At 48.5% G+C, this 27,846-nt stretch overlaps 1 protein-coding gene across 1 annotated transcript; it reads right to left on the bottom strand.

Annotated features, from left to right (window-relative positions):
• Positions 1–96: 96 nt before the first annotated feature.
• On the bottom strand, positions 97–26,868 carry SCNN1G (sodium channel epithelial 1 subunit gamma). The gene is made up of 13 exons (XM_030301354.1): positions 26,769–26,868; positions 22,370–22,716; positions 20,304–20,613; positions 18,402–18,592; positions 17,317–17,420; positions 14,656–14,819; positions 6,761–6,859; positions 4,969–5,086; positions 4,123–4,201; positions 3,978–4,035; positions 3,725–3,786; positions 1,901–1,976; positions 97–1,603 (listed from the first exon to the last, which is right to left on the bottom strand). The coding sequence occupies exons 2-13, from the start codon at positions 22,684–22,686 to the stop codon at positions 1,241–1,243; spliced, it is 1,941 nt and encodes a 646-aa protein (XP_030157214.1). The 5' UTR covers positions 22,687–22,716; positions 26,769–26,868; the 3' UTR covers positions 97–1,240.
• Between the last annotated feature and the right edge of the window lie 978 nt (positions 26,869–27,846).

Here is a 27,846-nt window from a genome sequence, read left to right as displayed (position 1 = left end):
TAAATATTTTACACTTTGTGAACCTAGGGTCTCTGTTGCAACTGCTCAACTCTGCTAGCGGCTGGCACAGACAATATGCAAATGCATGGGTGTGGCTGTGTTCCAATAAAACTTTATTTATGGACACGGAAAATGGGATCTTCTATCATTTTCATGAGTCACAAAACAGTCTTCTGATATTTTTAACCACTTAAAAGTGAAAAAAAAAAAAAAACATTCCTAGGTCATGAGCGCACACAGGATTTGGCCTGCGGGTTATAGTTGCCCCATCTCTAAGTGCTTAGAACAGCGCCCAGCACACTGTTGCTGAGCTAACATTGAATACCTACTGTGTGCTTAATCCATGTTAGGTATTACCACGTTGGAAGGTGTGAGCGGTTGTCTGCTGTGGTTGGCTTGCTGGGGAGGGGCAGGCCTTGTGTGGGGGAGGGGGGCCTGTCTGGGAGGGAGAGATGCTGAGGTGAGTTATCAGATGATCCTTTATACCTTGGGCCACCACTGGACAGGGGTGTCCATCCAGCAAGGCCCTTGAACGAGCCTTTCTGTGCTTGGGTAAGGGGCCCAGGGCACTGGCTTGGCTCCCCAGAACATGGCCCCACCCCTGCCTCCTGTCACATCCCCAGACCTCCCCACTCCTGTTGCACCCTCCCCACTACACACTCCAAGGACCTTGGGCCAGCCCCCCTGCCTGAGGGCACAGAGAAGACCTTGCCCCAATGTCAACAACTAAGAACAGTTTATTCACAAACAGCACCAGCTCCAGGGCTGGTGCTTCCTCCTGTCTTTGGCACTAGGCAGTGGTTGTCTGGCCTTGATACCTAAGGGCACGTCCTTGGGCCCCAGCCCAGACTGGAGGAGTGGGTGAAACCCTGGGCTTGGGGCTTCGGAGGAGTCTTTCTCTCTCAAGACCTGGTGAAAGTGCTGTCAGCCTTCACTTCTGGCTTTCGTCCAGGCGGACGCCATCTCCTCGGCCCCCATCTCTCTCCGTAGCAGATGTGGGAGGGGTTTGGGCTGCCGGATCTTTCTCACCCTGGATGGCTGAGGGTTGCCGGGCAGGGCCCAAAGGGTCTCCTGCACACACCCAGGCCCCATGTTGTTGTTCAAAGCAGATTTTTAGTCAATGTCTCTGAAAAGCCTAGCCAGAGGGGGTGCCAAGGGTCCCCTCCGTGTGCAGGAGACACGGTCTGAGTTCTCAGACTGTGGCTGGGCTCCTAGCTACATCTCTCTTCCCCTCCCCGCCTCAGGACTCCGCCGGCATCTGGGTGTCTGTGAGCTGGCCAGAGAAGGCCCTCTCCAAACGCAGTGTGTTGTATCTGGGAGGCGGTGTGCCGGGCACCTCGGTGCCTGGGGCTGGAGGCAGGCGCAGTGCGGAGGTGAACGTGGGCAGGTCATCGTCTATATCGAGGCCCAGGTTGTCCTGGCCCTGAGGGCCAGGGGGAGCGTGCCTCCGGGCCCACCATTCCTTAGCTTTATGCCACTGGCGGCGGGCAATGATGGAGAAAGAGTCAATAAAGAAGACCTCAATGATCTCAATGACACAGACGACGGAGCAGCTCATCCACAGGCCCAACTGGCCACCGAAGTTGGACAGAAGCATCTCGATCTGCGAGGGAGGTCAAGCCACACCATTAAGAGTGCCCCTCCACCCAAGTTGGCCTCATGCAGGGACCCCAGTTCCCAAGGGAGCCCCAGGCAAGTCCTGGCCCTGAATGGATTTGGAGGAAGAAGTGGGCAGGCTTCCTGTCCCCTCTTCCTCTGCCTTATCTGATCCAAGTCCTGGCTGGCCTGTGGTGGCCCTGCCAGTTCCGGCTGTATCCCTAGCATCTAACTCTGCTCCCTGAGACAAGGCAGATGGGCACATTTGCGGACCCCAGGCAGGTCCCAGAAAGAAGCCACTCACACTGTTGGCAGGGCTCTCCATGATGGATCTCTGGTTCAGGTCTTTGTAGAATATCAAGAGTTTGGCCAAGTCCGTCCTGGAGAAATTCCAACAGGCAGGGCCCAGGTGAGTCAGGTGCCTTTGCATCTACCAGATGACCAGCCCTTCAGTGTGGCTGTCTCCCTCCTTCCCAGACTCCAGCATGGCCCAGGCTCTGAGCTCCAGAGGAATCTTAGAACCTGGCTCCTGGGGCTCCTTCTGCACCCTAGAGCACATCTCCAGCCTGGGCCTGGTAGCTTAGGCCCCTCATTCACTCAAAAACCATTTCCCAACCAGCCTGAGTCAGTCCACCCAGCTGTATACTCCCATAGCACCCTGTTCTTCATCAAGCCCTGATATTGCGATTGTTTGATTGCAATCTCAAATATGTATAGGAGACATGCAAGTAATACAAATGAGCGAGGTAGGCTGGGCATAACGTAATAATGATAACGACCATAATAACAGCCAGCATTTATTGGACACTTCCTGTGTTGCCAAGCACCGTTCCAAGTGCCTTATATGAATTAACTTGTTGAATGCTCGCGACAACCCTATGTCGTTATGTTTTAATTATCCCCATTTTACAGATGTGGAAACTAAGACACGGATTGGTTAACTAACTTGCCCAAGACCACACCACTCACAAACGGGCAGATCCAGTATTCAGAACTAGAGAAATCTGGCTTCAAAGTTCATGCTGTTAGCTGCTGCACAAAATTGCCTCCTGGTGGGACTATGGCAAGTGTGTCCACGCTTATTCCAAAGGGGCAGCTATGACTCAACTCTTTAGTTCTACACAGGTATGGAGGTTTGCTGTTTCTGGAACTTCTGATCTTTCAAGGAAAGCTGGAAGTAATGGGTTGCTTTCATGGGGCTATATTTGGTCTAGGGGTCACTGGCTTGCAATGCTTGCTTTCAGAGTTTGCAATTACTTGGTCAAAGTCGACCTTTACGACTAGACTGTCAGCACCTTGGGGACGGAGATCATGTCTGCTCGGTCGTCATGATACCCCCAGCACCACATACAGCACCTGGTACCTAGTGGATATGCAATAAATGTTGGAGGCTCGACTAACCTCCACTGTGGAGATGGGAAGGGCCCAGAAAGAGGTGAGGTCACATGGTAATTCCCCCATCCTCTCCCACCTTCATCTCCATCCCCTGAGGTCCCTGAACTCTGGCCCAGCTGATTTTTGCTAAAGCTCTCTTGGAAGTGAATGTTGATGTGGAAAATTTAAGCAGGATTTAGAAGCTTCATGGAGTATTTTCAGAGGAGTATTTTTCCAAGCAGGTCAAGATACGTCAGGAAGCCATGATATAAATTTCCTAGGCCATGACCAAAACCCTTTGACAAAGGGAAACAGAATAGGAAATATCAGATTGCAGCCCCAGAGATGTTCAAACTCTTTGTCAACTGATATGGGCACTAATCACTGAGAATGGCGTCATGATTGTTGAAATGGATGTAAACAGTTGGTTTGGCTATACCAGTTTGCACAGTCTGAAAATCAGCCCGAATGCTTTGTTACACCAGTAGCAAGTGCTGTTACATGAGACTTTTATCTCATTTATCTATTCAATGGGCCACAATGGAAAACTATTTTCATAATGTGGGTCACAGCCAAAACATTTGAGACCCCCAGGCCTAGAGTGGGATCTGGCTCCTGACATGAGCTTGATCAATATTTGTTCAATAAAGGAATGAGTGAATGAAAAAGAGAGGGTTTGGCAGTGAGGAAGCAAGTAAGGAGGCTGAGGCCCAGGGCCAGCACAGGCAGAGGAAACAGGGTGGGGTCTGCTTACTTGTTGAGTTTTTTCTTTATTTGCTGGCCTTGGTCCCAAGTGAGAACGGGCAGCAACCATTTCTGTGATGGAGAAATAAGGAGTGACCTGGGGATGCCTGAAGACGCCAGGGCCAGCCCATATGCCTCCCCTCTTGGCCTCAGCCCCCCAACCTGGCCTTCCCTGTAGATCTCTCCTGAGTCCAGAGGACACAGGCAGGACATTGGGCTCCAGGATGAGAACGTGAGGGGAAAGATGGAGAAGATTAACTTACCTCAGAAACCTCGGATGGCCACTGTGCCAGACTGGTGGTCAGTGTCCACTCCTTAAAGCTAAGGGGAGAAGGGTACGGAGTGAGTATGGCTGGCCTGGCCTGGCCTGGCCCAGCCCCGCAGGCTCCATCCTTCCAGCCCACTCACCTGCAGGCTTCGCGGCATACCGACTGGCAGCCCAGCTCTTCCCGGACAAAGGCCTGGTGCAGCTGGTAGTAGCAATACACTGGGGGACAGGGCAGAGGGCAGTGTGAGCTGTGGGGCCATAGCGTCCTTCCTGGGAGTCACCAGGGGTATCTCCCTGGGACCCCTTTTCATGATTTTGCTCCCATTTTCTAAAATTTCTTTTAATGTTTATTTTTGAGAGAGAAAGAGAGATAGAATGTGAGCAGGGGAGGGGGAGAGAGAGAGAGACAGAGACAGAGACAGAGACAGAGAATCCGAAGCAGGCTCCAGGCTCTGAGCTGTCAGCACAGACCCTGACCTGAGTCTCGAACCCATGAACCTAAGCCGAAGTCGGACGCTTAACCAACAGAGCCACCCAGGTGCCCCTCTGCTCCCATTTTCTACAAACGCTGGTTTTCTAGAAATAAATGCTGCTTTGTCATATTGAGAGACAGAATACTGTGGAGGTTAAGGGCATATGTTGGGGGGGTCAGCAGCCCTTGCTTTGAGTCTAGCTCCATTACCCCCTGGCTGTGTGACCTTGGAGAAGTTGCTTAACCATACTGAGCCTCAGTTATCTGTTCTGTGAAAAGGTACCACCAATAGTTCCCGTCTCCTGGAGTTGATAGAGGTGGCCAACATCTTAGCACAGGTTGGGGTGCAGCATTTGGTCCTAACTGGAAAGTCGAATTCAAGCCAGGCTTGGGGACAGGAGTAAAACTTTTGCCTAACATCTCTCTACCGATGGCTCCTTCCCGCAAAAGGCCAAAGCACAGGCTGGTGCTGGGGCTGGGCTGACTCCACCCCCCGGGGGCGGCTCTCACTTACTCCAGTTGGGGTGCTGCTGGTAGTTGCAGTAGTTGGCTGCTGGAGGTAGCGGCTGGCTATACTGGGCGCACCCACATTTCTCCACCATCTTTGTCTGGAAGCATGAGTGAAGGCAGATCTGAAAAATGAAACCCAGGGATTCTCTTTAATCTCCTTGCACGTGGATGCCAGAGAGCTCCCTCCCTACGCATCCCTCATCCAGAGGGTCAGCTTCCCACAGCCTTGGCAGACGGCATTAATGTGCCCCTCGTGACACAGTGGACTGGGCCAGGGCTGGCCTGACTCCAAAGGGACCAGGGTAGGGCAGTTATTGAGAATTCAGGTGAACTGAGATGGGGTGAATGGGGTGAGCTGGGGCTGCGGCTGGGGATGGACCCTTTCCAATCGCGTGAGTGGGGGACATTGAAATGGATGCCGAGAAACAGAGAAACACAGTCCCCAACTTTTCTGTTTCCGGGTCCCGTCCTTCCATGTTTGGGGGTCTTTGGGGATCGGAAGCTACCGCAATATCCACAAAGCATATAGCATAAAAGCTCATGGCAAAGGCTCTGAAGGCAGGCTGCTTCAGCTCAAATCCCACGTTTGCCATGTCCCAGCTGTGTGTATAAAGCATTCTTGCTTGTGTAAGGCAAGTTCCTTAACTTCTCTGATGTTCTGGTTTCTTCACTGTTGAGATAAGTAAAACAATACCTACTTCACGAGGTTGTTGTGAGCAGGAAATGAATGGATGGATATATGTAAAGTGTTTGCACATGGTAGCCTCTCACTAAATATTATCCAGGAGCGTCTTTCCAATGAGCTGAGCTGAGCTGAACTTAACTTTCCTTTCCTTTCCGTTCCGTTCCTTTCCTTTCCCTTCCCTGTCTTACATTCAGTTTGACTGCATTTCTACTATAAGCAGACATTCTCCAACTAAAAGTCTCTTTCCACTTAGCGTCCTTACCACCTCTAAGCTCAGCTCTGATGTAAGCTAGAGGACCCGGTGCTCAGGAGCACCTGGTCTTTTTATTCTACTGGATTGACTTTCATGAACTCTGAGCATCCCAGTAGGAGAGGAACTACAGACTTCCAGAATGTAAGAAGGCAGAACAGATGATCGCACTAGAGGGTTGAAAACTCAAATGCTCATGGGAGCTGCTGATACGAGTAATACACTAGAGGCTGGTGGGGACCATGGGGAATGAAAACACATGCCTTCTTTAACGGGGCCACTCCACCCACTGTTTACATTTCAGGAATATGGGCCCAAAGTGGCCAGATCTTGTTTTTCAAGAGAAGCTGGAAATCTGGGTTTTCTTATGAAATTCCTTGGCTTCTAAACACCATCCAGGCTGGAAAAACTAGGTGTGCAGCCTGGAAGGGGCCTGGGGGCTGCCATTTAGGAGCCCCTGATCCAATCCAACCTCCCCTTGTGATTGCCGAGGATGGCATCCCTTGTCCAAGGGCATCAGCAAGTGAAGGGCATGAGTGGGCCCATAGGCTCCTGACTCCTCAGCCAGTGCCTCTCCCAGACTGTTTCTCTCCTGCCCCTCACTTGCCAAGGCCTATTTAGGAAGCAGGCCTGTCTCATCTGTACATTGTGTTCCAGGCAAACCTCAAGCAATCAGTTCAGCTCTGGTTACAGATGGATTGAAGAGGACTAGAACCAGCTGACATCGTTTGTTCTTGAGATCTTTGGATGAACCCCAGGAATTATCACTACAGTTCCTGGTCTGAGACACACCCGGTTATATATAACTGTCTCCTATGTCCAGGCCACAGCCCGGGGCTGAGCGGCCTCTCCTGCCCGTACCTGGAGGGAGTATGCAGCATTGTAGATATTACTGATCGGCACGTCACTCCCGTCCTCTGTGCACTGGCTGTAGGGTTCACTCAGCTTGAAGGACTCCGTCTGTAATCACAACAGCACACATTCAGCCCTACCCTGCCCCAGAACCCAGACAGGCTGAGCGTGCATGTAGTCATTCATTTAGTAAATATTTATTAAGCACCCACTAGGTGCCTGGTGCTTTTCTAGGCACTGTGGGCTCAACAATGATAAAAGTAGACACACTCCCTGCTCTTATGGAGCTTACTTCCTAGTGGGGTAGATAGATGGTCAAAACGAATAAATGTATAAGATAACTTTGGATAATTGTGGCTAGTGATCAGTGAAACTGGGAAGGGAGATTGGAGGGCTTGGGGAGGAAGGGTACAGTGTTTCCAGGAGTGATTGGGGAAGATGTCTTTGAGAAAGGGACCTGTTGGCTCAACAAGGAATGGCAAGAAAGAGCTGGATTTGCTACGAAGTAGGAGACGGGGTTAAGGCAGAAGAAGCAGCGAAGGCTGAGGGGGGTCAGGGCCAGGGTGGCTGGAATGTAGCACAAGAAAGGTGAAACCAGAGAAAGGCCAAGGCCAAATCATGGCAGCCTCCTATGCCATGCTGGGAAATCTGGATTTGGTTTTCAAAATGATAGTAAGCCAATGGAGAATCCAGGGAGTGGGCAGGAGGAGCAGGGCAAAAAAAAAAAAAAAAAAAAAAAAAAAAAAAAAAAACAAGCAGTGACTGTGTGCTACATGGGATTCTCCTCCCAGTGAAAGACCCATTTCCTACCCTCTTGTCTTCTGGTCCCAGAAGTTGACTTGAAAAAATTGAGTTTCTTAGAGAGGGCCAAGGAATGCCCAAGAGAGTAGAATGATACCATGGTCCAAGGAGGTAAGAGAATTGTGACTCACAGCTCAAATACCTTATTAAATTATGTTTTCTTGTGGTGTACTAAGTTTGGCTCTAGATTAATATTTGTCGCTGCAAATAAACAATCCAGACAAGCCAATTAAAAAACAAAAAAAGGATAATGTCTCTCCCAAGGGGGAATGATAATTAAATATAAATTGTGACCAGCTTATAGCCAGGTTCCTTGTCTGTTTGTCTGTTTGTTTTCTGGGAGTGGGAGAAAAGGGGAAATGGATGGCAGATTTGTGAGAGGGTAAAAGAAATCTTTTTTCTTTTAAGAGTGGCCAGACAGAAAGATAACTGGGGGGTGGAGGAGGGAAGAATCAAGAAGTTTGACACAGGTAGAAAACACAGACATCGCAAGTGGCTGTCATCTCTTTGTTTGTATTGTAATCCATCTGCTTGCTGACCATTACTCTCCCTCAATTAGCTACAGGTACCTCAAGGGCAATTAACAGTACACATTTTAAAACATTTAAACAGAAGCAAAGGGGAAAGTAACAGGCTGGTCTCCTCTCTTCCCTAGGAGAGGAGCAGAGCTAATCTCAGATATACAGACAGGCGGACAGGCAGACATGCACTCACATGTTCCCTTTGCCCTGCAATCTCCCCTTCTCTCTAACGATAAAGTGTGGGCCTCTTTCCGTGTCAGTACAGAATAAACAGACGTACTTCATTCCTCCAAATAGCTGGGTGGCTAACAGATCCAGAGCCTCTAGAACATGCCAGGGCTGGCTGGGCCCTGGGGTACAGAGATGCTGACAGTGGCTTCCCTTGAGGGCAGCTTAACTCCGTGCCAACCCCCTGAGCTTCTGGAAGTAGCAGGTTTCCTGGGCAGATGTTTCTTCAAGCCCCTGGGTCATGCTGAGCTGTCCACAGAGCCCAGCGTGGCAGCTATAGGCTCTACCTGCCTGGGGAGTTGGGGGGGTTGAGTACAAGACCCTGGCATCTAGGTGACAGGATCTGTCTACTTGAGTAAGCTATGAGCAGCTGGCAAAAGTGGCTGGGGCTCACATTAAAAAAATTTTTTTTAAATAAGTAAAAGGGCACCCGGGTGGCTCAGTTGGTTGAGCATCTGACATGGTATCAGGTCATGATCTCACCACTCCTGAGTTCGAGCCGGGCTCTGTGCTGACAGGTCAGCACGGAGACTGGAGCCTGCTTCAGATTCTGTGTCTCCCTCCCCCCCCCCCACCATTTATGCTCTTTCTCTCTCTCAAAAGTAAATAAACATTAAAAAAATAAAAAATAATAAAAGTGGATGGGGCTCCTTTTACTTTGAGGACCAGCCCATGGGTCACTTCCAGAAAGCTGATTGAGAGAAATTGTCTTTTGAATTTTCATGCTTTTGAGTCCTCAGAGTCCTTGTACTCTGTAATGATGCTTATTGAACTCAGAGCCCCTGGGTTATTTAGATTGCTTCCTAAAGCAACAGGGGGGTGGGGGAGTGGGGAGGTAGGGCAGATGGGGCCAGCACTCCAGTGCTCACTCTTTTGCTCTCTTGCTCTCTCGCTCTCCCTCCCTCTCCCTCCCTCCCTTTCTCTCTCCCCTCCACCATCAGCTTTTCAGAACTGATCTGTTCCTAACCTCTAGAGACACAAAAATGAGAATGGGTAGATATGTATGTGAATGCAAGCTTTGTGTATACAAGTGTGAGTAGGCACACATGTCAGTGCATACATGTATACGGGTTGAGATGTGTGTATTGCGTGCATGCGTGGGTATATGTAGGCGTGATTAAGTGTATGTGAGTATATGTGTGGGCAACAGGGCCCATTTTTATCAAACCAGATCTTATCTGCTTCCTTCATAGAAGCCTGGGGGAGGTGGCCAACTTCAGAGGAGTCCTCAGCTCACCTCTTTAAAGGTATGAACTGTGCCGCAGAATAGCCCAGGTGGCAGTATGATACCCTAGATGGAATTAAGGGTGGTTTAACTTTCTTTTTGCTTTTGTTATGTTTTTACACTGTAATATATTCTAAAATTTATTTGTGTATGGCAAAGTTTATACTTTTAATCAAGTGAGAAAAAAATAATTACTCAATATATGAAGTTAGGACTACTGTTATCTCTTTGGAGGAAGCAGTGAGTTCTATCTCTACTTTACATCCTGCAGAAAAACATTCTAGTGGGTTAAAGTATCAAATGAAATAATAAAATAACTAGAAGGTAACTCAGTATTTGATCTCAGGGAGGGAAAATCCTCAATAAACATAATGACTAAAGAAGAAAACAAAGATTTTGAATATCTAAACATTTGATGTGTTTGCATATGAAACAGTAGATAAAGAAAACTAAAAGGCAAGCACAAACCAGGAAAGATATTTTCAACACAAGTGGCAAATAACTACTACTCTTTCTATATAGATGGAAGAGATCAACATCTCATAAAGGAGGAAAGTGTCACTAAAGACAGGAAAAAACTTCCTAACTTCTCTTTTTGCTCCAAACTTATTTTCCCTTCACTTCATATCTCTTTTCTTAAAAAAAAAAAAAAGTACAGTAATAGCTGACATTTTTAGAGCACTTCCTGCATATGAAGCACTGTTTCAAGTGTTTCACATGAATCAACTTGCTGAATTCTCACCAGCCTATAAAGTGACAGTATTATTATCATCCCCATTTCACAGATGAGGTAACTGAGACATGGAGATTATGCAACCAAAGTGCAAAGTGGGGGTAGGGGCAGAGAGAGAGGGAGAGATTGAGAATCCCAAGCAGCCTCCAAAATGTCAGCCCAGAGTCTGACGCAGGGCTTAAAGTCACAAACCGTGAGATCATGACCTGAGTTGAAATCAAGAGTCAGATGCTTACCTGACTGAGCCACCCAGGCTCCTAGCAAAGCCTGGCACTTAATCCCTGTTACACATATGCTTGTGAAAAGAAATGTGCATGTGTTTTAAGATAAAAATGCACAGTAGGGTTTGCAATGACAGTGAAGTCTCCCCTCTCTCCAGGACCTGGCTCCACACCACCCCGGGTGAGTTGTCTACCCTTGCCCACTTCCTCATCTCCCATTCATGATCCAGCTCATTGTGCTCTGGTTTCTGTTCCACTCCTTCCGCTGAAAACTGCTCTGGCAAAGAATGCCCGTGATCTCTTGGTTGCCAAACCCAGAGAGCACCTTTTGCCCTTTATCTTGATTGACCTCTCAACTGTATTTGGTGCTCTGGCTCACACGTTCCTTGAAACTCTCTTCTTTGATTTATCTGACACCAGTTCTTTCTGGCTTCTGTTCCTCATTCTCTGCCTCTATTTCTCCAGTTTTGTTCTGCTCAGCCCTTAAACATTTACATTTTGTTAGGTTTGGTGATGGCATTTATTTCCCAGGATGGAATTATGCTAGATGCCCACCCCACCCCTCACCTCAGTTTTTCTCCTGAGCTCCAGGCTCATAGCATCTATGGACATTTTCACCTTGATTTCCCAGAGGCACAGCAACTTGGGTATATCCCAAACCGAAGTGGTCATCTTCCCCACAAGCTTATCCCTCTTGTATTCCCTAATTCTGAGCCTGACACCTCCAACCACCCCACTGCCTAAGCCAAAACCTAAATATCAATCTAACTTTCCCCTGTCCTTTCCTCACTGACCTTGGTTGTCAAGCCCTGTTGCTTCCATGCTTTAGTATCTCAAATCTATTCACTTATGCTCATCCCCACAGCCATTGCTTCAGCTAAGGTCCTCATCATTTCTTTCTGGAATTATTGTAAATGTGCTGCTTCCGGTATCTTGATTACTTCATCTCGATTACACTTTAGCCAAAGAGACTTCTCAAAAAGTTTCACTACTCAGCTTAAAATCCTTCCTGTGATCCCTTTGCAATTGCTTTGCCTTTTGTTTGGGCTAGCCCTTCCAGAAACTATTTCCCTGACATTTGTCCTTCAAGAATCCACCAGCTAGGAAGCTTTAACCGACAGCTGCTGTCTGGGCTCCCATTCATCTGTACATCCATCCATACATACATCTATCCACCCAACATTTTTTTAAAATTTTTTAAATCTTTATTTATTTTTGGGAGAGAGAGAGAGAGAGAGAGAGAGTGAGCAGGGGAGGGGCAGATAGAGAGGGAGACACAGAATCCGAAGCAGGCTCCAGGCTCTGAGCTCTCAACATAGAGCCCGATGTGGAGCTTGAACCCATGAACCGTGAGATCACGACCTGAGCCAAAGTCGGACGCTTAACCACCTGAGCCACCCAGGTGCCCCTCTACCCAACATTATTTACTGAGTATCTATGTTCTAAGAACTGGGTCTGGTAACAAGACAGAGAATGTCTCTGTTCCTACGGAGCTGGGAACTGTATTGCAGAGCTGTGTTGTCTTAAAGGTAAGATATTTTGAAGGTAGATACTCTGTTGTATTCACTTCTGAATTTCCAGTACTTTGGACACACAGCCCTTCAATGAATGGAGGAAAAATTTTTAACCAACTGCCTAACCAACTGACTGAGTCTACCAGCTTAACATGCCTATCCAACAAAATAAACAAACAAATAAGAAAGGAAGGAAGTCTAGTTTGTTTGGACTTATTCTTAGTGACCCCCTGCTGACCTCTTAATAATCCCTAAGATCACTTTTTGTTGTTGCAAATGCTCATAAATCAGCAAGAGAGCTGACTGACCTTGCTCTGTGGCTTTGATTTTATACATCTCAAATTAGGTGTAGCAGAAAACCCACCCATGTCTTTGTTTACCCACCATTGTTAAAGAAAACATTTGTTTAACAAGGTGGTGGGTATTTCTAAGCTCAGAGAAGAAAATCAGAGGGCAGGGGTGCCTGGTGGCTCAGTTGGTTAAGCGTCCAACTCTTGATTTCAGCTCAGGTCATGGTTTATGAGTTCAAGCCCTGTATGGTTTGTGAGTTCAAGCCTCTTATCAGGCTCTGCACTGACAGTGTGGAGCCCACTTGGGATTCTCTCTCCCTCCCTCCCTCTCTACCCCTCCCCTGCTTGTGCTCTCTTTCTCTCAAAATACATAAATAAACTTAAAAAAGAATATATATATATATATATATATATATATATATATATATATGTTACTATATATGTAAAGAAAATCAGAGGGCAGAATTCCTTAGTTCTTGTACTTTTTCAAGCTCTCAATCCTCTCCTCCAAGTCTGCAGACGCTGTGAGGGGCAGAAAGGAAGAAGGGGCAAAAGGATAGTTAATAAACATGTGTTAATGGATAGGATGTACTGCAAATCCCAAGTCCTTATTCAGGATGCAGATAAGCATGGGAAATATTAGATGAAAATGTCGACTATTCTGATTAGGGGGTTTTGCAATCCCAGTAAATAGAGGAATCAATGACCCAGACCCTTAAGGGATACCCTAAAGTCTTTTCAAGCCACAGTGTCATAGATTGCACTCAAGATTATTTGGGGGGTAGGGGAGAGACAATCAGTATTCACACAGTCTGAGTTGGTACTCAACACTTCTCATGTTGAAACAAACTTCTCACATTGGAACAAAGCCCCTAAACAACATGGCTCCTGAGAGCACTCAGGTTCCAGGAAACCATCCTGATGGTTTTTTGTTTTTTGGTTTTTTTCCCCCAGGATTGTCCCTTTGATGGGACACTGAAGCCACATCTGGAATATCACCATGCCAGTTCATAATCTCAGCTGTCTCAGCTTAAATATTGCTTTCTCAAGATATCACCCCTGGAACTCCCCATTTCCCTCATTAATAAAAAGCTTTAGGTCAGCCATCTCCCTGATATGTTCTCATGCATCCTGCATTTCTCCTTGTTAGTACTGATGATTACAATTAATCACTTTTCCAATTTTTTTCTGTTATTGGTCCTCTCTGCTGGACTCTAAGCTCTAACAGGATAGTGACCATGTCTTCCACTCTGATGTGGTCCCTGTGTCCAGCACATAATGGCATGCAGAAAATAGCCTGCTGAATGGACAAGTAATGGATGGATATACAAGCCCCAGTGCTCACTATGTCACTTTATAACCCAGGACAAAGCCATCATTTATGGCTGTGCTAAAGCTTTTGTCATTCTAGCTTCACTCTCGCTTAGGAAGACACACTTCGCTTCTCCTCTCATGTTGAACTACTCAACTTTCTAAAGCTGAGGTTCCTGAGTTTGCTGCCTCTTGGAAGAATCACTGGAGTATGGTAAACACACAGATCTTGGGCTCATCTCCCAGAGATTCTGAATCAGTGGATCTGAGTCTGTTGATCAGTCAGGTTTGGAAACCACGGCTCTGGAGGACAGGTTTACGAGGAATGGAGACAAAAGGTGGAGAGCTTACTGGCATAGCAAGACCCCAGCCCTGCAAACAAGAAAACTGCATAAGTAGTGGAGTGGCTGCAGGCATTGGCACACACTCCTTGCCTTGCCCTTCTGCTCCCATTGGGCATGGTTGACTTGGGCATTGGAGTCTGCAGCCCAGATGTGTTTCTGTTGACAGGTATGAGTGTTCTTGGCAGCCAGTGAGGTCAGAGAGTGTCAAAGACTTGAGGAAGAAGGGGGTTCTTGGTAAATAAAGTGAAATTGATGGCTAAATATTGGCTAAATAGAGCTTTGATGGCCCAGTGACTTCCCATTAGTCCTTAAGAAGTGGTTTACATGCCTCATAGACCTTTAAGTGGCCCAGAAAGAAAGGTGTTAATCTGCTCTATTTATATTAGTGACAAACATAGTTAGTGTCTGATGCTTTGCTTCCAACACAGTTCTTGTAAACAAATGCTAGTGTCTGTTTTTGCAATAAGGAAGGTTCCTTCAACTCTTTCCGAAAATGGCATCCTGTGTCCTTTTTCATCAATATAGAAGATACAAAGATAGCCTATAGTATTAACTACTGGAATGATCTTTGCAGGAACTGTTAGAAAATCAAGACTTTGCTTTCTCTTGAAACTAACATGCTGTTCCACAAGCCGCACCTTATTGGTTTTCTTTGGGGAAAAAAAAAGAAGTCTGTTCTCCTCGACTCCCCTATAGAAATCAGAATGTTCTCTTACCAGATGCATGCCTATGGAGGTGGCCATTGCCGTCTCGATCTCTGTTCCTATGTCCTCAATGAAGGGGTATTCATCCTGCCGATGCACAATCACCTTAGCCCCAGTGGAGGACACCAGGAAGGGATTGTACTCCTCTTCGTTGATGTACAAGATCACCTGCAGCCCTGAGAGGAGAAGAGGCTGCTGCGGTCAAAGGCTAGTTCAACATTACCTGGTGGTAGCCTACCTCTCCCGCTGCTTTGGGAGTCTCAAAACCAAAATGCAGGTATTTCCAACAAAGTGAAAGGTGTACAGGGCTAGACTGGAAGCTTCGTGGAGAAGAGAGGTGGGGGTGGTGGTGCCTGACTTGTTCACTGCTGTGTCCCCCAAAAACAGTGTCACTGCCGCAGTTCTGCTGAGCAATAAAGGAACTACTCCTGGGTCCAAAAACATGCATCTCGACATGGTCCTTTGAGATGAGGGGTTTGGCAGAGCACCCAAACGGACATGCAGTGCTGTGGCTGCTTAAGCCCTTAGAGAAAAGCACTAATGGTGTCTGATCCCTGGCCTAACTCCTCTCCATACTTCACCTCCTACCCCGGCAGGCAATTCTGTACCCAGCAGCCAGAGGGATCTTTTAAAATTGTAAATCAGATCACTCCCTTGCCCGAAACCCTTCAGTGGCATCTCACTGGATACACAGGAAATGCCATAGAATAAAATCTGTAAACTTGACTGTGGCTGTCATGTCTATGATGATGCAGCCCTGCCTGTGTTTCCCTCCTCAGCCCCCTCTCTGCTCTATCAAGAAGCTCCAAGTACACTGAACTTCTTTCTGTTTCTAGAGCACATCAAATTCATTTCCTTCGCAGGGTTTTTGTACTTGATAGTGCCCCGAATGCTCTTCTGTGGACCTTAATCTGGATCTTCTCACCCCTAACTAACTCTTCCCATGGATGCCTTTCTGGCCCCTTATTTGAAATAAAACCCCCATCCTGACCCCAGCACCCCCTTACCCTTCACTACTTTATTTTCCTCGTAGTCCTCGTTAGGATTTATAATCAGATAATGTCCATGCGCTTGTTCATTCATTTATTGTCTGTCTCTCCCCACTATCATTCAAGCTCCCTGGAAGCAGAGAGGGCATCTGTTCACCTTAGTGTCTCTGATACGTGGAAGAGAACGTGGCATACACCAGGCACTCAATAAATGTTTGGTGAAAGGACAAATGAGCTCGTGGCCTGTATGGATTGACAGAAGAAAACTTGGAGAGTTCATTCTGACTTCTTCCATTTGTAAATAAAGGAATGGAAGCCCAGAGCAGGCAAGGATTTGCTCAAGGTCACACAGCACATGCGCAGCAGAGCCTGGACTCTGCAGCTCTTTGCTCCCAGGTCCCAGACTCCTTCTTTCCACTGAAGTACGTGCCCTGGATTATGGTTTCTTGCAGACTTGGTAAGAGTACAGACTACACAGTAGCAAAGGCTGGGAGTCCATATGAGGTTCTCCTGCCTTTCCTTGTGGGAGCATATTTGTATATCAACTCATGTTCAGTTCGCTTAGGACTTTGCCAGGCCCATCTGTTTCCTGCCTTCACTACAAAAGTCACTGTAGTAAGAGCAGTGGTAATAGTACCGGAGGTCATAACGGTTCTATTGGTGGTGGTGGGAGTAGTAATGGTACCAATAGTAGTAATGATAACACACAACCAGCAGTTATTGTGTGTTTCATGTGTGTTAAAGGCTGAATTGTATTCCCCTTCTAATCCATATGTTGAAATCCTACCCCATAATGTGACAGTAATGGAGATAGGGCCTTTAGAGAGCTAATAAAGGTTAAATGAGGTCATAAGGAGGGCCCCGATCCCATAAGGCTGGTGTCCTTACAAGAGGAGGAGATACCAGACCTCCGTCTCTCTCTCTCTCTCTCCTTTTCTCTCTCTCTGCCACAGAGAAAAGGTCAGGTGAGGACACAGCAGGAAGGCAGCCGTCTGCAAGCCAGGGAGAGAGATCCCACCAGAAACCAAGTTCACAGCATCTTGACCCTGGGTCCCTAGCCTCCAGAAGAGAAACTAAATAAACGTCTGTTATTTAGGCTACTCAGTCCGTGATATTTTGTTATGCAGCCCGAGCAGACTAATACAGCATGTGCCAGGACTTACTCTAAGCACTTTACATATATGAAGTCCTCTCAATAACCCCAAAGCAGAGACATTATCATGATTTCCACTGTGTAGATGAAGTGCAATAACTTGGACAGGGTCACACAGTCAGTGGCAGAGCTGTGGGTTTTGGCTGCAGAATGTGTTATCTTAACCAAGATAAAGGTATGTTTGCCTCCCTAATCTCCTGTTTGGCACATCTGGGTTTAAGTCCATCTGAAGTCTGCCTGCCCCACATTACTCATTCCCTAGCTGCAGGCTTGAGCCAGAGTGGTTTGCCAGGAGGAGAAACCCCAGTGACGTCACTGTTGCTCTCTCAAAAGTAGAGGAGACATCAAAAAGGAAAACAGACACCAAAAAAAGAAGGAGCCAACATGGATGTTTGATAGAAACAGCACAGCCAAAGGGGAAGTGATGTCCCTGGTTTCTGGCCAGGTGGAGAGATCCTACATTTCTGGAAGGCTCGGGCACTCCAACTGCCCTCCTGCCAGGATGCTCACTGTTGGTGCGGATTTCCTTACCGTATTCACTGCCCCCCATAGAGGTGCTGAGGATAGTCTCATTTTCTCTGTTGTTGAACGTGTAGCAATTCCCATACATTGGATGGTGGAAAAGCGTGAAGTTTCTATAAGGAAGAATACGGGTCAGAAAGAGCTTTGGTGGGAGCTCCCCTCATGCATCTGAGCTAAAGGCTGGATGGGAAGGGCTTACAGGGCCAACTTTCTTTTGTGGACAACAGATAATAGACATGACTTACTTTCTCCACTTTCTGTCTAATAAACCACAAGCAAAGCCCCTCACCCCGGCTGCCACACGTTAATGTAGGACTACTCTCTGCTTTGTTCCCCCATCTTAATCCTCCCAGCTCTGTCTCCATCCCAGTGTGACTCTCGTTGTGCCCTATGTCTGCCCCAAATTCCTCTACTCATGAATTTCTCAGCCAACACTTGACATTTTTCCATTCCAACACCAGGAAATGATCCCAGGAGAAGGGACCACATCACGAGTGTCCTTACACTGACTTTAGAACCTAACGCTTAGGCAGATATGATTCCAATCACTCAGTTTCATAAAGATCAATGTATCTACTAACATATAGAAAGGCTTAGTGTTTAAAAAGAATGAAGTAAGGCTTTCAGATAGGCAGGAACACTCTAGAATGTCCCATCACTGCTCAGTCACCACCAGGGATCTGAGTGTTATCTTAAAGGCAGAAAAGTTTGAGAGCTCACCCATCTATACATAGACCTTTCTTTCTCTTTCTTTCCTACCTCTCTTTCCTTCGTTTCTTCCTCTGTGCTTGATCAGTGGTTCTCAATTGTTGGTGTGCATGATGGTAGCATGCAAGGTTATACGTATACCATCAACCCCTCTGTTTTTATGAGTAACTTAATGAGTTCAAAGATACTTTGACTCTATGCCATCTCTATCTTCCTCAGTGACTCCAGAGCCTAGATCCCATGTAAGCTGTTTTCTAAAGGGCAGGGTCAGCGAGAAGAGCATCTTTCACTCCCAAGCCCCACAGCTGAGCTGCAGGTGCAGGCAAGGGACTCGGAGCTCAGAGCCACCAGTCCTCAGAGCTAAGAGGGCAGCCTCCTCTCCTGACCTGGCATCGCAGGACATGCCATCAAAGAAGCAGGTAACCAGCAGCTCCTCAGCAGAGTAGCTCATGTTGATTTTCTTCTCCAGAGGGACCTGTGCCATGATGTTCATGTAGTGCAGCTTATACCACTCCTGGATGGCATTGACCCCTGAGCTGAAGGTGTAGACGGCACATTTGGATGTGTCATTTGAACACTGTGAATAAGAGGAGACAGTAAGCTGAAGCCACTGGCACTACCACTGGCCTTGAGAAGGACGGTAAGGATGAGGACCTAGGACTCTAGACCGGAACAGGAGGGACACTTGAAGCAAGGATGGGCTTCCTCTTACTTCCAAGGGCTGAGAGAGGATCAGCCTCAGGGACCTGAAGGGTCTGAGAGAAGGACACAGAATCCCACTTGTCATGGCTCCCTGTGACTGCTTACCAGGTGAGAAGAAAAACCGGCTTCTGTAGGGTCTCCAGATATCCAGGCTTTGGTTGATTACTGCTATTGACTTCCTACCCCCCTCTAGCCATTTCCTACTGGATCAGCAGTCTAGAAATCTGGATCCTCACCCAGACTTCAACATGATATTTCCGCGGGATCTTGGGCAAGGCATGACATCTCCATTATTTCACCTACCAAATGTTAACTAAAATGCCATCCTTAGCTGGGATGACCAGCATTTAAAATATGTAATAATTAGAGGGGCGCCTGGGTGGCGCAGTCGGTTGAGCGTCCGACTTCAGCCAGGTCACGATCTCGCGGTCCGGGAGTTCGAGCCCCGCGTCGGGCTCCGGGCCGACGGCTCGGAGCCTGGAGCCTGTTTCCGATTCTGTGTCTCCCTCTCTCTCTGCCCCTCCCCCGTTCATGCTCTGTCTCTCTCTGTCCCAAAAATAAGAAAAATAAATAAAAAAAAAAAAACGTTGAATAAAATATGTCATAATTAGAGCCTTAGAGGGAGACTGTAGTATGTTCCAGATGTTCTCATCACACTGGGTTTGGAATCTCTCTCAAAAGGACAGGCATTGAAGGATTGATTTTGCTATCAAGGATAGCCGAGAGAGTATCTTGTGAAAAGACCCAGGAAGACTTTGAAAAGTCTTGATGATTAAGGGAAAGGGCCATTTCTCCAGGATTTGTAACTGGTGCTCCAAGGTCTCACAACTGGCAAGCCAAGTATAAGGTACAGAAGAGAGGTCTCATCCTAGAGAGATGCCTGGGCATGGCGAGGTAGCGTAATTGATTGCCTTTGCCCAGGACACTAATGGAACTCGATTTTGGTGACTGGCTGCTTCCTTAGAGCCCCTTAAATGGGACTGAGAAGGAGAGAGGAAAAGTCAGGCCACAGCACCTCACAAAGGCAAGTACTGCAGGGAACATTGGGTGTTTCTGTTGTTTATTACCTATTTTCTTCCTTCTGGTATCTGTACCCTAATTTTGCTTTTGTGGAACGTCCTTCCCCCTGTTGGATACAGTCTGATGAGACTGTCCATCATGACACCTCACCCTCTGTTAGGTGACCCGACTCAAACTTGGCCAATCAGATAGTCGCAAGATGGGATCTGAATCCGTCTTTATGGATGGATTAACAAAAAGCCTGAAAATCGTGAAAGCTTATTGAATCCAGCAGCCATATCTGAAATGACCTTTCACCATTTCTTGCCACCTAGATCCCTGGACCTTCCCTAATTTCTGTCCTTTGACAGGCCTCCATGATCTTCTGATTCCTTTCTAAGACTTTTTTTTTTTTTTTTCTGCTTAATATTACCTGAATCAGTTTTAGTTGCTTGCAGAATTTTCACCCTTAACTGGGTGTATTTCTTTGAGCGGGACCATAGGGACAATGGCAAAGGAGAAACCTTCGTGGACCCACCATCTCTAGCCCATCCCATGGCCCCCAGCTGTGAGGACATGCATCTCACCAGTTGGAATCCCACCACCTCCTTGGACTCGTGGACATGCATGACATCTGATGCCTTGTGAATGATGCTCCCACTGACTTTCCGCTTCTGCCCTGTGAGGAAGTCCCTGGCCTTGCTGGTCTCATCCTGGCTGAAAGCCAGCAGTGGGACCAGTTTGAGGAATTTGGGCCGTGTGCCCTCCCAAGCCGAGGTCCAAGACTCTGCCTCTCGGCGTTTTCGAGACTTATTCTCTGGAAAGCCGTACAGGTTCTTCAAGGCCGTTCTAGTCTCCTGTTCCAAATCGGCTAGAAGGTCCCGCACTGCACTGTACCTGCCAAGGGGGGAAGGAGGAGTCAGGGAGAGGGGAGCTCCACTGACAGAGTGCTGGTACCTCTTCCCTCTGTTTCCCATCAGTGTATGTCGGCCTTGGGCCCACTTCTCCCCCGCTTCCTTGGCCAAGGAGGCCTTTTATGATTTGCCCCATCCAAAGTGACTCTTGGCTTGAAAAGTGATGACAGGCTCCCGTGTGACCCTTGTGTGACTTCTCATGGCTTCGTTTATGCCACTACCATCTGCTTGCTCTTGGGGTGTGTTGGTAAGTTTGCCCCGACCAGCATTTCTGGAGTGGTGACTGTCAGGTGCCTCCCATAAACCAGCCATGGTGAGGACAATTACAGTGAGGACAGTAACTGCTAACTGGAAGTGGGTCCAGGGGACCGGCTCTGTCTTCACCTAGCACACTTGCCCCTGCACACTGACTCTTCTCCAATCAGTCCTGGGACAGAAAAGGTAACACTGTCACCTCAATAACCCCCAGGAACAAGAATGATACAGGAATTGACCGCATGAAGCACAGCGCCATCTTCAAATCTCCATAATACCAAGTAGTCCTGGCCTCCCTCCCAACTGCTGCCCTCTCTCCTCTCTCTGCCCCTTGCTCCCTGCATAGACGACACAGCATCATGATTGAGGGTGTAAACCCCAGAGTCAAACTACCTGGGGTCCAGTTCCCCATCCTGGTTCCGGATATGGGACTTGGATAAGTCACCTAGCCTTTTTGTGTCTCAGTTTTCTCATCTGTAAAATGAGATCACTGGAAAGATTCAATGAGTTTATCGTATGTGTGTGTAAACAGTCACTATTAATTTTATTAGCATAATTATATTTGCTAATATTTCACTCCTGCACTACAACTCAACTCCCCTAGGACCGAGACTGTGTTGGGTTGTTCAGTTCTTTGCCCCAGACTCGAGTACAGTGCATGCCAACTTGTAGACACTGAGTAAATGATTATGGTGCAAGTGATAGATGGAAGAAAGGGAGGGGGGGACAAAAAGACTCTGAGGTGGAGAATGAGGCTTAGACCTGATTTTGATTTTGACCAGTTAGTTTCCTTTGACACTCTTCCTCCCTTGCTCCTCCCTTCTCCCCATGCCCACACCTGCTCAGACAAATTCTGCCAGATTCTGACCTGCCTCACAGATCAGTTTTCAATAATCCTGAGCACAGCTCCAGTGACCCATTTAGAACAGGTCCTGTGGCAGACAATAGGGCAGTACCAATGGCTGATCCTGCCCAGAGCCCAGTGATCTCAATTAGTGGGGCTGGATTCACTCAAATGAGGGTTGGGGCAGCTGAGATGCTTCCGGAAGTCACTTGGGTGTCACTTCTGAGTCAGCCTCCAGCTCATGTTTCGGGGACAGTGAGGGTGTGAGTTTAGAGGGCTCAGGGGGAAATGGCTAAGCTAGGCTGTGTGTGCCTATACATACATACCTGTGCGTGTGTGCGTGTGCACGTGCCTGGGGTGGGAGGCTGTGCTAGCACATTCCAGTCCCCACCCCCAGTGAAACTGACCCTCGCAGACTCCCACTCCTGCAGAGCTTGAGCTAGTCCAGCCTCAGAAGCAGCTGATAGATTGACAACTTGGGACAGATTTAGAACCTGGGGGAGGGAGTTTACCAATGTTGGCAGCAAATTCAGATTTCTAAAAAGCCTCCCTGTGGGCTGGCACGTGTCATCTTTGAGTGGGGCTCTGGCCTCTGAGGGGGGCCCGGCCCCCACTCCATATCCTTGCTCCTGCCGCTTACTTGTAAGGGTTGATGTTGCAGATGGTGACGGCAGGAAAATCCAGCTTCTGGAAGTGGACCTTGATGGAGACGGAGACGGTGTAGAAGGAGGAGATGAGGAGGGCACATTGCCAGAAAATGAGGGCCACGGCCGTCAGCGTGAAGAGAACCCAGAGCAGGCGCCGCAGGCGGCCGCGGGACACCACGATGCGGCGGCAGCCGTGGGTGTTGGTGTTGAGGCAGTACCACCGCATCAGCTCTTTTATGGTAGGCGCCTGGGGCCCCGTCACAGGCAGATTCTTCTTGATTTTGGCTTTGATCTTCTCTCCAGGAGCCATGATGAGGATGGGACTTGAGGGCCAGGCAAGCTGGAGGGGCAGAGAAGAAAAGTGGGTGACCTCACACTCCCTAGCCTCCAGGGACAGGGCAGACTCTGGGGAAACACCAGCCCACATGCCCTCAGAGGCCGTCTTCCTTTTTCCCTCTGCGGGCTGGACAGCCTGCATTCTGAGACCCCGGCCCCCTTTCCAGGATATTTGGGTTTTTGGCCACTGCAGCTGCAACAGGGCTGTTTCCTCCTTGTGCAGCCCCCAGGCCCAGCCGTGTGGGGGCTGGGTGGGGTTTAACCCATGAATCACTGGTTTGAAGGACCTTTCCCCTGGGTGCCTGGAGCAGGAGCCCTCCACACCTCAGCCTCTGCCCCTCTCTTATCACGCTCTGCCCTATCTAGAATATGGCCACCTGCACCTTATCGCTTCCTCCCACCTGGCCCCCTGGAGGGCAGCATTCCTATCTCACCTACCCCTGGTGCCTAGCTCAGTATCTGGCACTGAGCAAGTACCCCACCAACATTTTCTGACAGATGCAATCTGTCAAGAGAACTTCTCGGCAGCCAACTTGGATCCTGTTCGGTCCACTCCCAGCCGTGTTTTCCAGGCTTTTCCCCTCCGCTTTCCCTGCAAGTGGGGTTTCTGTTTCGTTTCTGTTTAACTTCTTCTCTTTACAGTCAAGCATTTGGTGTTTCTAGAGAACCTTATAAACAATAGCCCACAACTATTGGCCACTTAATATTTGCCGGGTACAATGCCCTATTTCCTTGATTCTAAAGTATCACTAATTGGGGGAATACACTGTGACGAGATAACAGCTTTGTTTGGGGGAAAGTGTTGGAAAACAAACTATCACATTCATCAGTGTACATGATGCATTTCACTTACAGAAACTTCACAACATGGAATAACATTCTTTTTAGAAATGAACTAATATATGTGTATTGTGTATTCTATACATTATATACATAAAGAAAGAGTCACCTCATGGTTATATAAAGTTTCATCAGTCTCATAAATATATAAAGTCTCTCTATATACATATAATCCACATAGATTTCATTTTGTGTTTCAACAACCACTACTGTTACCTTCATGTTATAGAGGAGGAGAATGAGCCCAGAGAGGTGGGGTCATTTGTGCAAGACCACACAGCTACTCAGTGGAAGGACTGGATTAGAACCTTGCAGCCTTCACCACCATGGTATAGGCTTTTGAGGGGCCTGGTATTGTGCTCCTCCCCAAAGAAGTACTATCTTTGAAGGGTACTGCCTCCTCCCCAAAGAAGAAGGAAAGAGAAGGGATCCTGTGCTATTTATTTATTTTTATTTTTTGATGTTTATTTATTTTTGAGAGAGAGAGAGAGAGAGAGAGAGAGAGAGAATAAGTGGGGGAGGGGCAGAGAGAGGGAGACACAGAATCCGAAGCAGGCTCCAGGCTCTGAACTGTCTGCACCGAGCCAGCCGCAAGGCTTGAACTAACAAACCACAAGATCTTGACTTGATCTGAAGTCAAATGCTTAGCCGACTGAGCCACCCAGGTGCCCTGGGATCCTGTGCTGTTTAATTTCCAAACTCTAGATAGTCAGTGTCACCACCTCCCAACAGTTGTGAGCACTGGTAAAGGGGGAGGGAAGGTATATGGAAATTCATCCCTCTTTTTTTTTTTTTTTAAAGTTTATTTACTTATTTTGAGAGAGAGACAGTGTGAGAGAGAGCACAAGACAGAGAGAGGGAGAATCACAAGCAGGCTGGGCTGTGCAGTCAGCACAGAGCCCGACTCAGGGCTCAATCCCACAAACCATGAGATCATGACCTGAGATGAAATCAAGAGTTGGATTTCTAACCGACTGAGCCACCTACGCACCCCAGGGAACTCTATGCCTTCTACACCTGCCGTTGGTGACAGAGGCAGAGTAGGGAATACCTTAATATGGAGTAGGATATGCAAGGTGGTCCCCATGCCCCCAGAGGGCCTGTGTCTGGGCTTTAGTTTGTCCCATCGAGTTCTTCAGGCGGGATTCTGCACTTCAGGAGTTGCTTTTTGTCCACCCTGACCCCATGGGATATTGTCCAAAATTGGAAGCTGGGGCAAAGCTGGGAGGCTTTCAAGTTTATGATGCTCGTGGGTTACAGGTTTATGATGTAAAGAAAATAAGAGGGCTGGGGGGGGGGGGGGGGGGCAAGTGAGATGTCCAGAGGCAGGCACCTCCCTCCAACCCCCACCCCCCCACAGACACATATGACCTTACTGGGATGGAGAAAACCTTCTCAACCCTCAAAATTATGCTGTTGGTCTCTTAGCAAGAGGAATGTAATTTATTTTGTTTTGTCATTTAAAGCATTTCCCATCCTCAACTCCTCTCTCACACATTCAGAGGCAAAAAACTTAGCAAGAGTTTGTTTTAAAAATCTAGGGGCCCCTGGGTGGCGCAGTCGGTTAAGCTTCCGACTTCCGCCAGGTCACGATCTCGCGGTCCGTGAGTTCGAGCCCCGCGTCAGGCTCTGGGCTGATGGCTCGGAGCCTGGAGCCTGTTTCCGACTCTGTGTCTCCCTCTCTCTCTGCCCCTCCCCCGTTCATGCTCTGTCTCTCTCTGTCCCAAAAATAAATAAAAACGTTGAAAAAAAAAAAATCTGGATCCAGGTTCAATTTCCTGTCAAACAAAATGGCCACGCAGGGAAGGTTTTCTCCTCTGCGAATGTTCAGAATCGCAGATGCTGGATACTCCTATCTCTAATTCTCCTTCTTCTCGCTGAAGACAACCCCTGGGGTCCCTCTGCCCCACCAGCTTCTTCTCCAGGACCCACCTTGACTCCAATGGATCAGCCCCCAATGTCAGTGAAACCACAGGTGAGAGAAGGGAACCCATCTGCTCAACACAAAACAGATAAATGTGCACTGAAACAGTGTTACAACTTCAGAGCAGAGCAAGGTCCGGCTGGTTGATCAAACACTATGCCTTTGTGGAAGAATCAATGGCTGACACGGAGCACTCACTCTTTGAAGTACTTTACAGGTATTCACTCATTTCATTTCCACAACAAGCTTCTGAGGTAGGCACCTTCACTTCCCCCCATTATGCAAATGAAATGGAGACACCAAGAGGTTAAGTAGTTTGTCCAAGGTCACACTAGAAAGTGGCCAAGCTGGGATTTGAACTCAGGAGTCCATGCCTTTAACTACTAGCTGTGCTGCTCCCCAACAGTAATAATAATGACAACGATAGCAGCAACAGCAATAATCGCAGCTATCATTTATTGATCCCGTAGGACTCCCTGAATCCTACTCAGCTCTTTTTACATATTACCTTATTTAATGCTCCCTATAATTAGATGAGGTATTAGTACCGTCCCCATTTCACAGAGGGGGAAACTGAGGTGCAGAGTGATTAGGTAACTTGCCCAAAGCCACCCAGATGGCAAGAATTCAAAGGAGTTTTTCAAGTTCCAGGGCCGCTCATGACAGCGATTCTCTACTGCGCCCCACCACCCCGGAGCTTGCCTATCTCCCATACCCCAGGAAGGGACCCCAAGCCTCAGGCTCTGGGAGCGGGACCCGAGCTCCCCCCTGGCGTCTCTGCAGCCCCTGCCCACCCCGCACAGAGCGACCGCACGCTGTGCTGTGGCAGAAGTCACGTCTGCTGACGCCGCCGGAGAGAATCCAACCAACCCGATTCAAGTGTTTGCTTCTTTCTGCAACCACGGTCACCCCAGAGAAAACATTCCAGAGGGCAAAAGGAACAATCGCGGTCAAGTCTCGCCAAGGCCTGAACAGGTAGGTGCTGGGCGGAGAGACAAGGCGAGGCGCGGCCCGGGACCCCCAGAGCCCCGGACCCTGAATAGCCCAGAAACGCCTGTCACCCTAGCTCTGCTTCCCGGGCGACGGCGTGGGCAGACGCCAGAGAGCTGGCTGGACCCGGACTGGCCTGAGAAGGTGTCCCAGCATCCCAGCCACCGGGAGGCAGCCCCGGGCTGATGCCAGCCAGCTCCACCACCGACCGCGCGGACGGTGTCCGAGAAGCCATCGGGCCCCGCGGCCGCTCCGGTGCCTGAAACCCCCAAGCTAGTGCGACCCGACCCGTCTCGGCTCACCTCTCTCAGTTCCGAAGAGTCTGGGGCTCGGGGGTGCGCGATCCGTGCGCGCTCTGTTGTGCTGCCGGTAACAGCGCGAGCATCCCGCCGCTGCCGCGGCCTCCGGCTCTTGTGCGCCAGACCTGGGCCCCGCCCCTGGAACCCCGCCCCCTCGGGGCCGCCCCCACCTGCCCAGGTGTATTCCCCAGGTGGCCCAGGATGTGCCGGCCACGACTCCGCAGCGCCCCCTGTCACCCTGAGGCAGCTCTGCGCCCAGGTGCGTCCTGCACGGTGCCTTGCGGTGGCGAGGTACAGTGCCTGCCGCCTCCCGGAGGCCAACCAGCACCCTGCATTCATTCCCCCTGGATCTGTGCGGCACCTTCTACCAGCACCTCACAGCGCCTCCTGCCGCCTTGTTACTGCCCGACACCTTCCACTCTGGTCCTGCGCCAGGAGAAATCCCAGGCAGCATTTTACCCAAGGCTTCCCCCTGACCTGGATCAGGAAGCTGCTTCAGTGCCCACCTGCGTCTGCCTGTGCCCACCTGCCTGAGGCTTTGCAACCAGGCCTCGCATCCTTTGGTCTCTTCAGTTGCCTTTTTATAGTGACTCACGCAGAAAACTGTAAGAAATGAGCTTAGAAAAATTGCAACCAGAAGGGATCATAGAGACACCTCGATTACAGCCCCTTAGAGTAGGGAAGAAACAGGCCCAGAGAAAGAAAGCAGTCTGTTCTGCAGCGGAACTTCTCAGACTTGCAAGTGCATACCATCACTGTGGATCTCTAATTCAGTAGGCGTGGGGTGGGACTTGAGAATCTGCATTTCTAACTTTCCAGGTGTGCCTCTCTTGCTGGTCTAAGAACCACACGTTGAGTACAAGGGCCACTTGCCCAAGTGAGTGGAAACAGGTTCAGTATTTTTAGAGAGCCACTTAAAAAAACCCCTCTAACCCCCTAAGAAAAACCTCAACTGTTATTCTAACAATACATGCTCATTGTAAAGAATTCACATGTTGAAAAGAAATGGAAGTCTCTCCTTAATCTGTGACACCCCCCCCCCCGCTAAATAACCATGGTTATATATGCATAAATATATTGC

The sequence above is a fragment of the Lynx canadensis genome, chromosome E3 (genome assembly GCF_007474595.2).
Source record: "Lynx canadensis isolate LIC74 chromosome E3, mLynCan4.pri.v2, whole genome shotgun sequence".
NCBI lineage: Eukaryota > Metazoa > Chordata > Mammalia > Carnivora > Felidae > Lynx > Lynx canadensis.
The sequence above is the reverse complement of the archived record's forward strand: the minus strand, read 5'-3'. Positions and strand labels throughout refer to the sequence as shown.

Excerpts from the sequence above, each read along its gene's own strand:
- SCNN1G (XM_030301354.1), bottom strand. The coding sequence starts at position 22,686 with ATGGCTCCTGGAGAGAAGATCAAAGCCAAAATCAAGAAGAATCTGCCT. Across the intron at positions 17,421-18,401 it reads GGCATGTCCTGCGATGCCAG|AAACTTCACGCTTTTCCACC; the intron begins GTCAGGAGAGGA and ends TCTTCCTTATAG. Across the intron at positions 3,787-3,977 it reads GGCCATCCGAGGTTTCTGAG|AAATGGTTGCTGCCCGTTCT; the intron begins GTAAGTTAATCT and ends TCTCCATCACAG.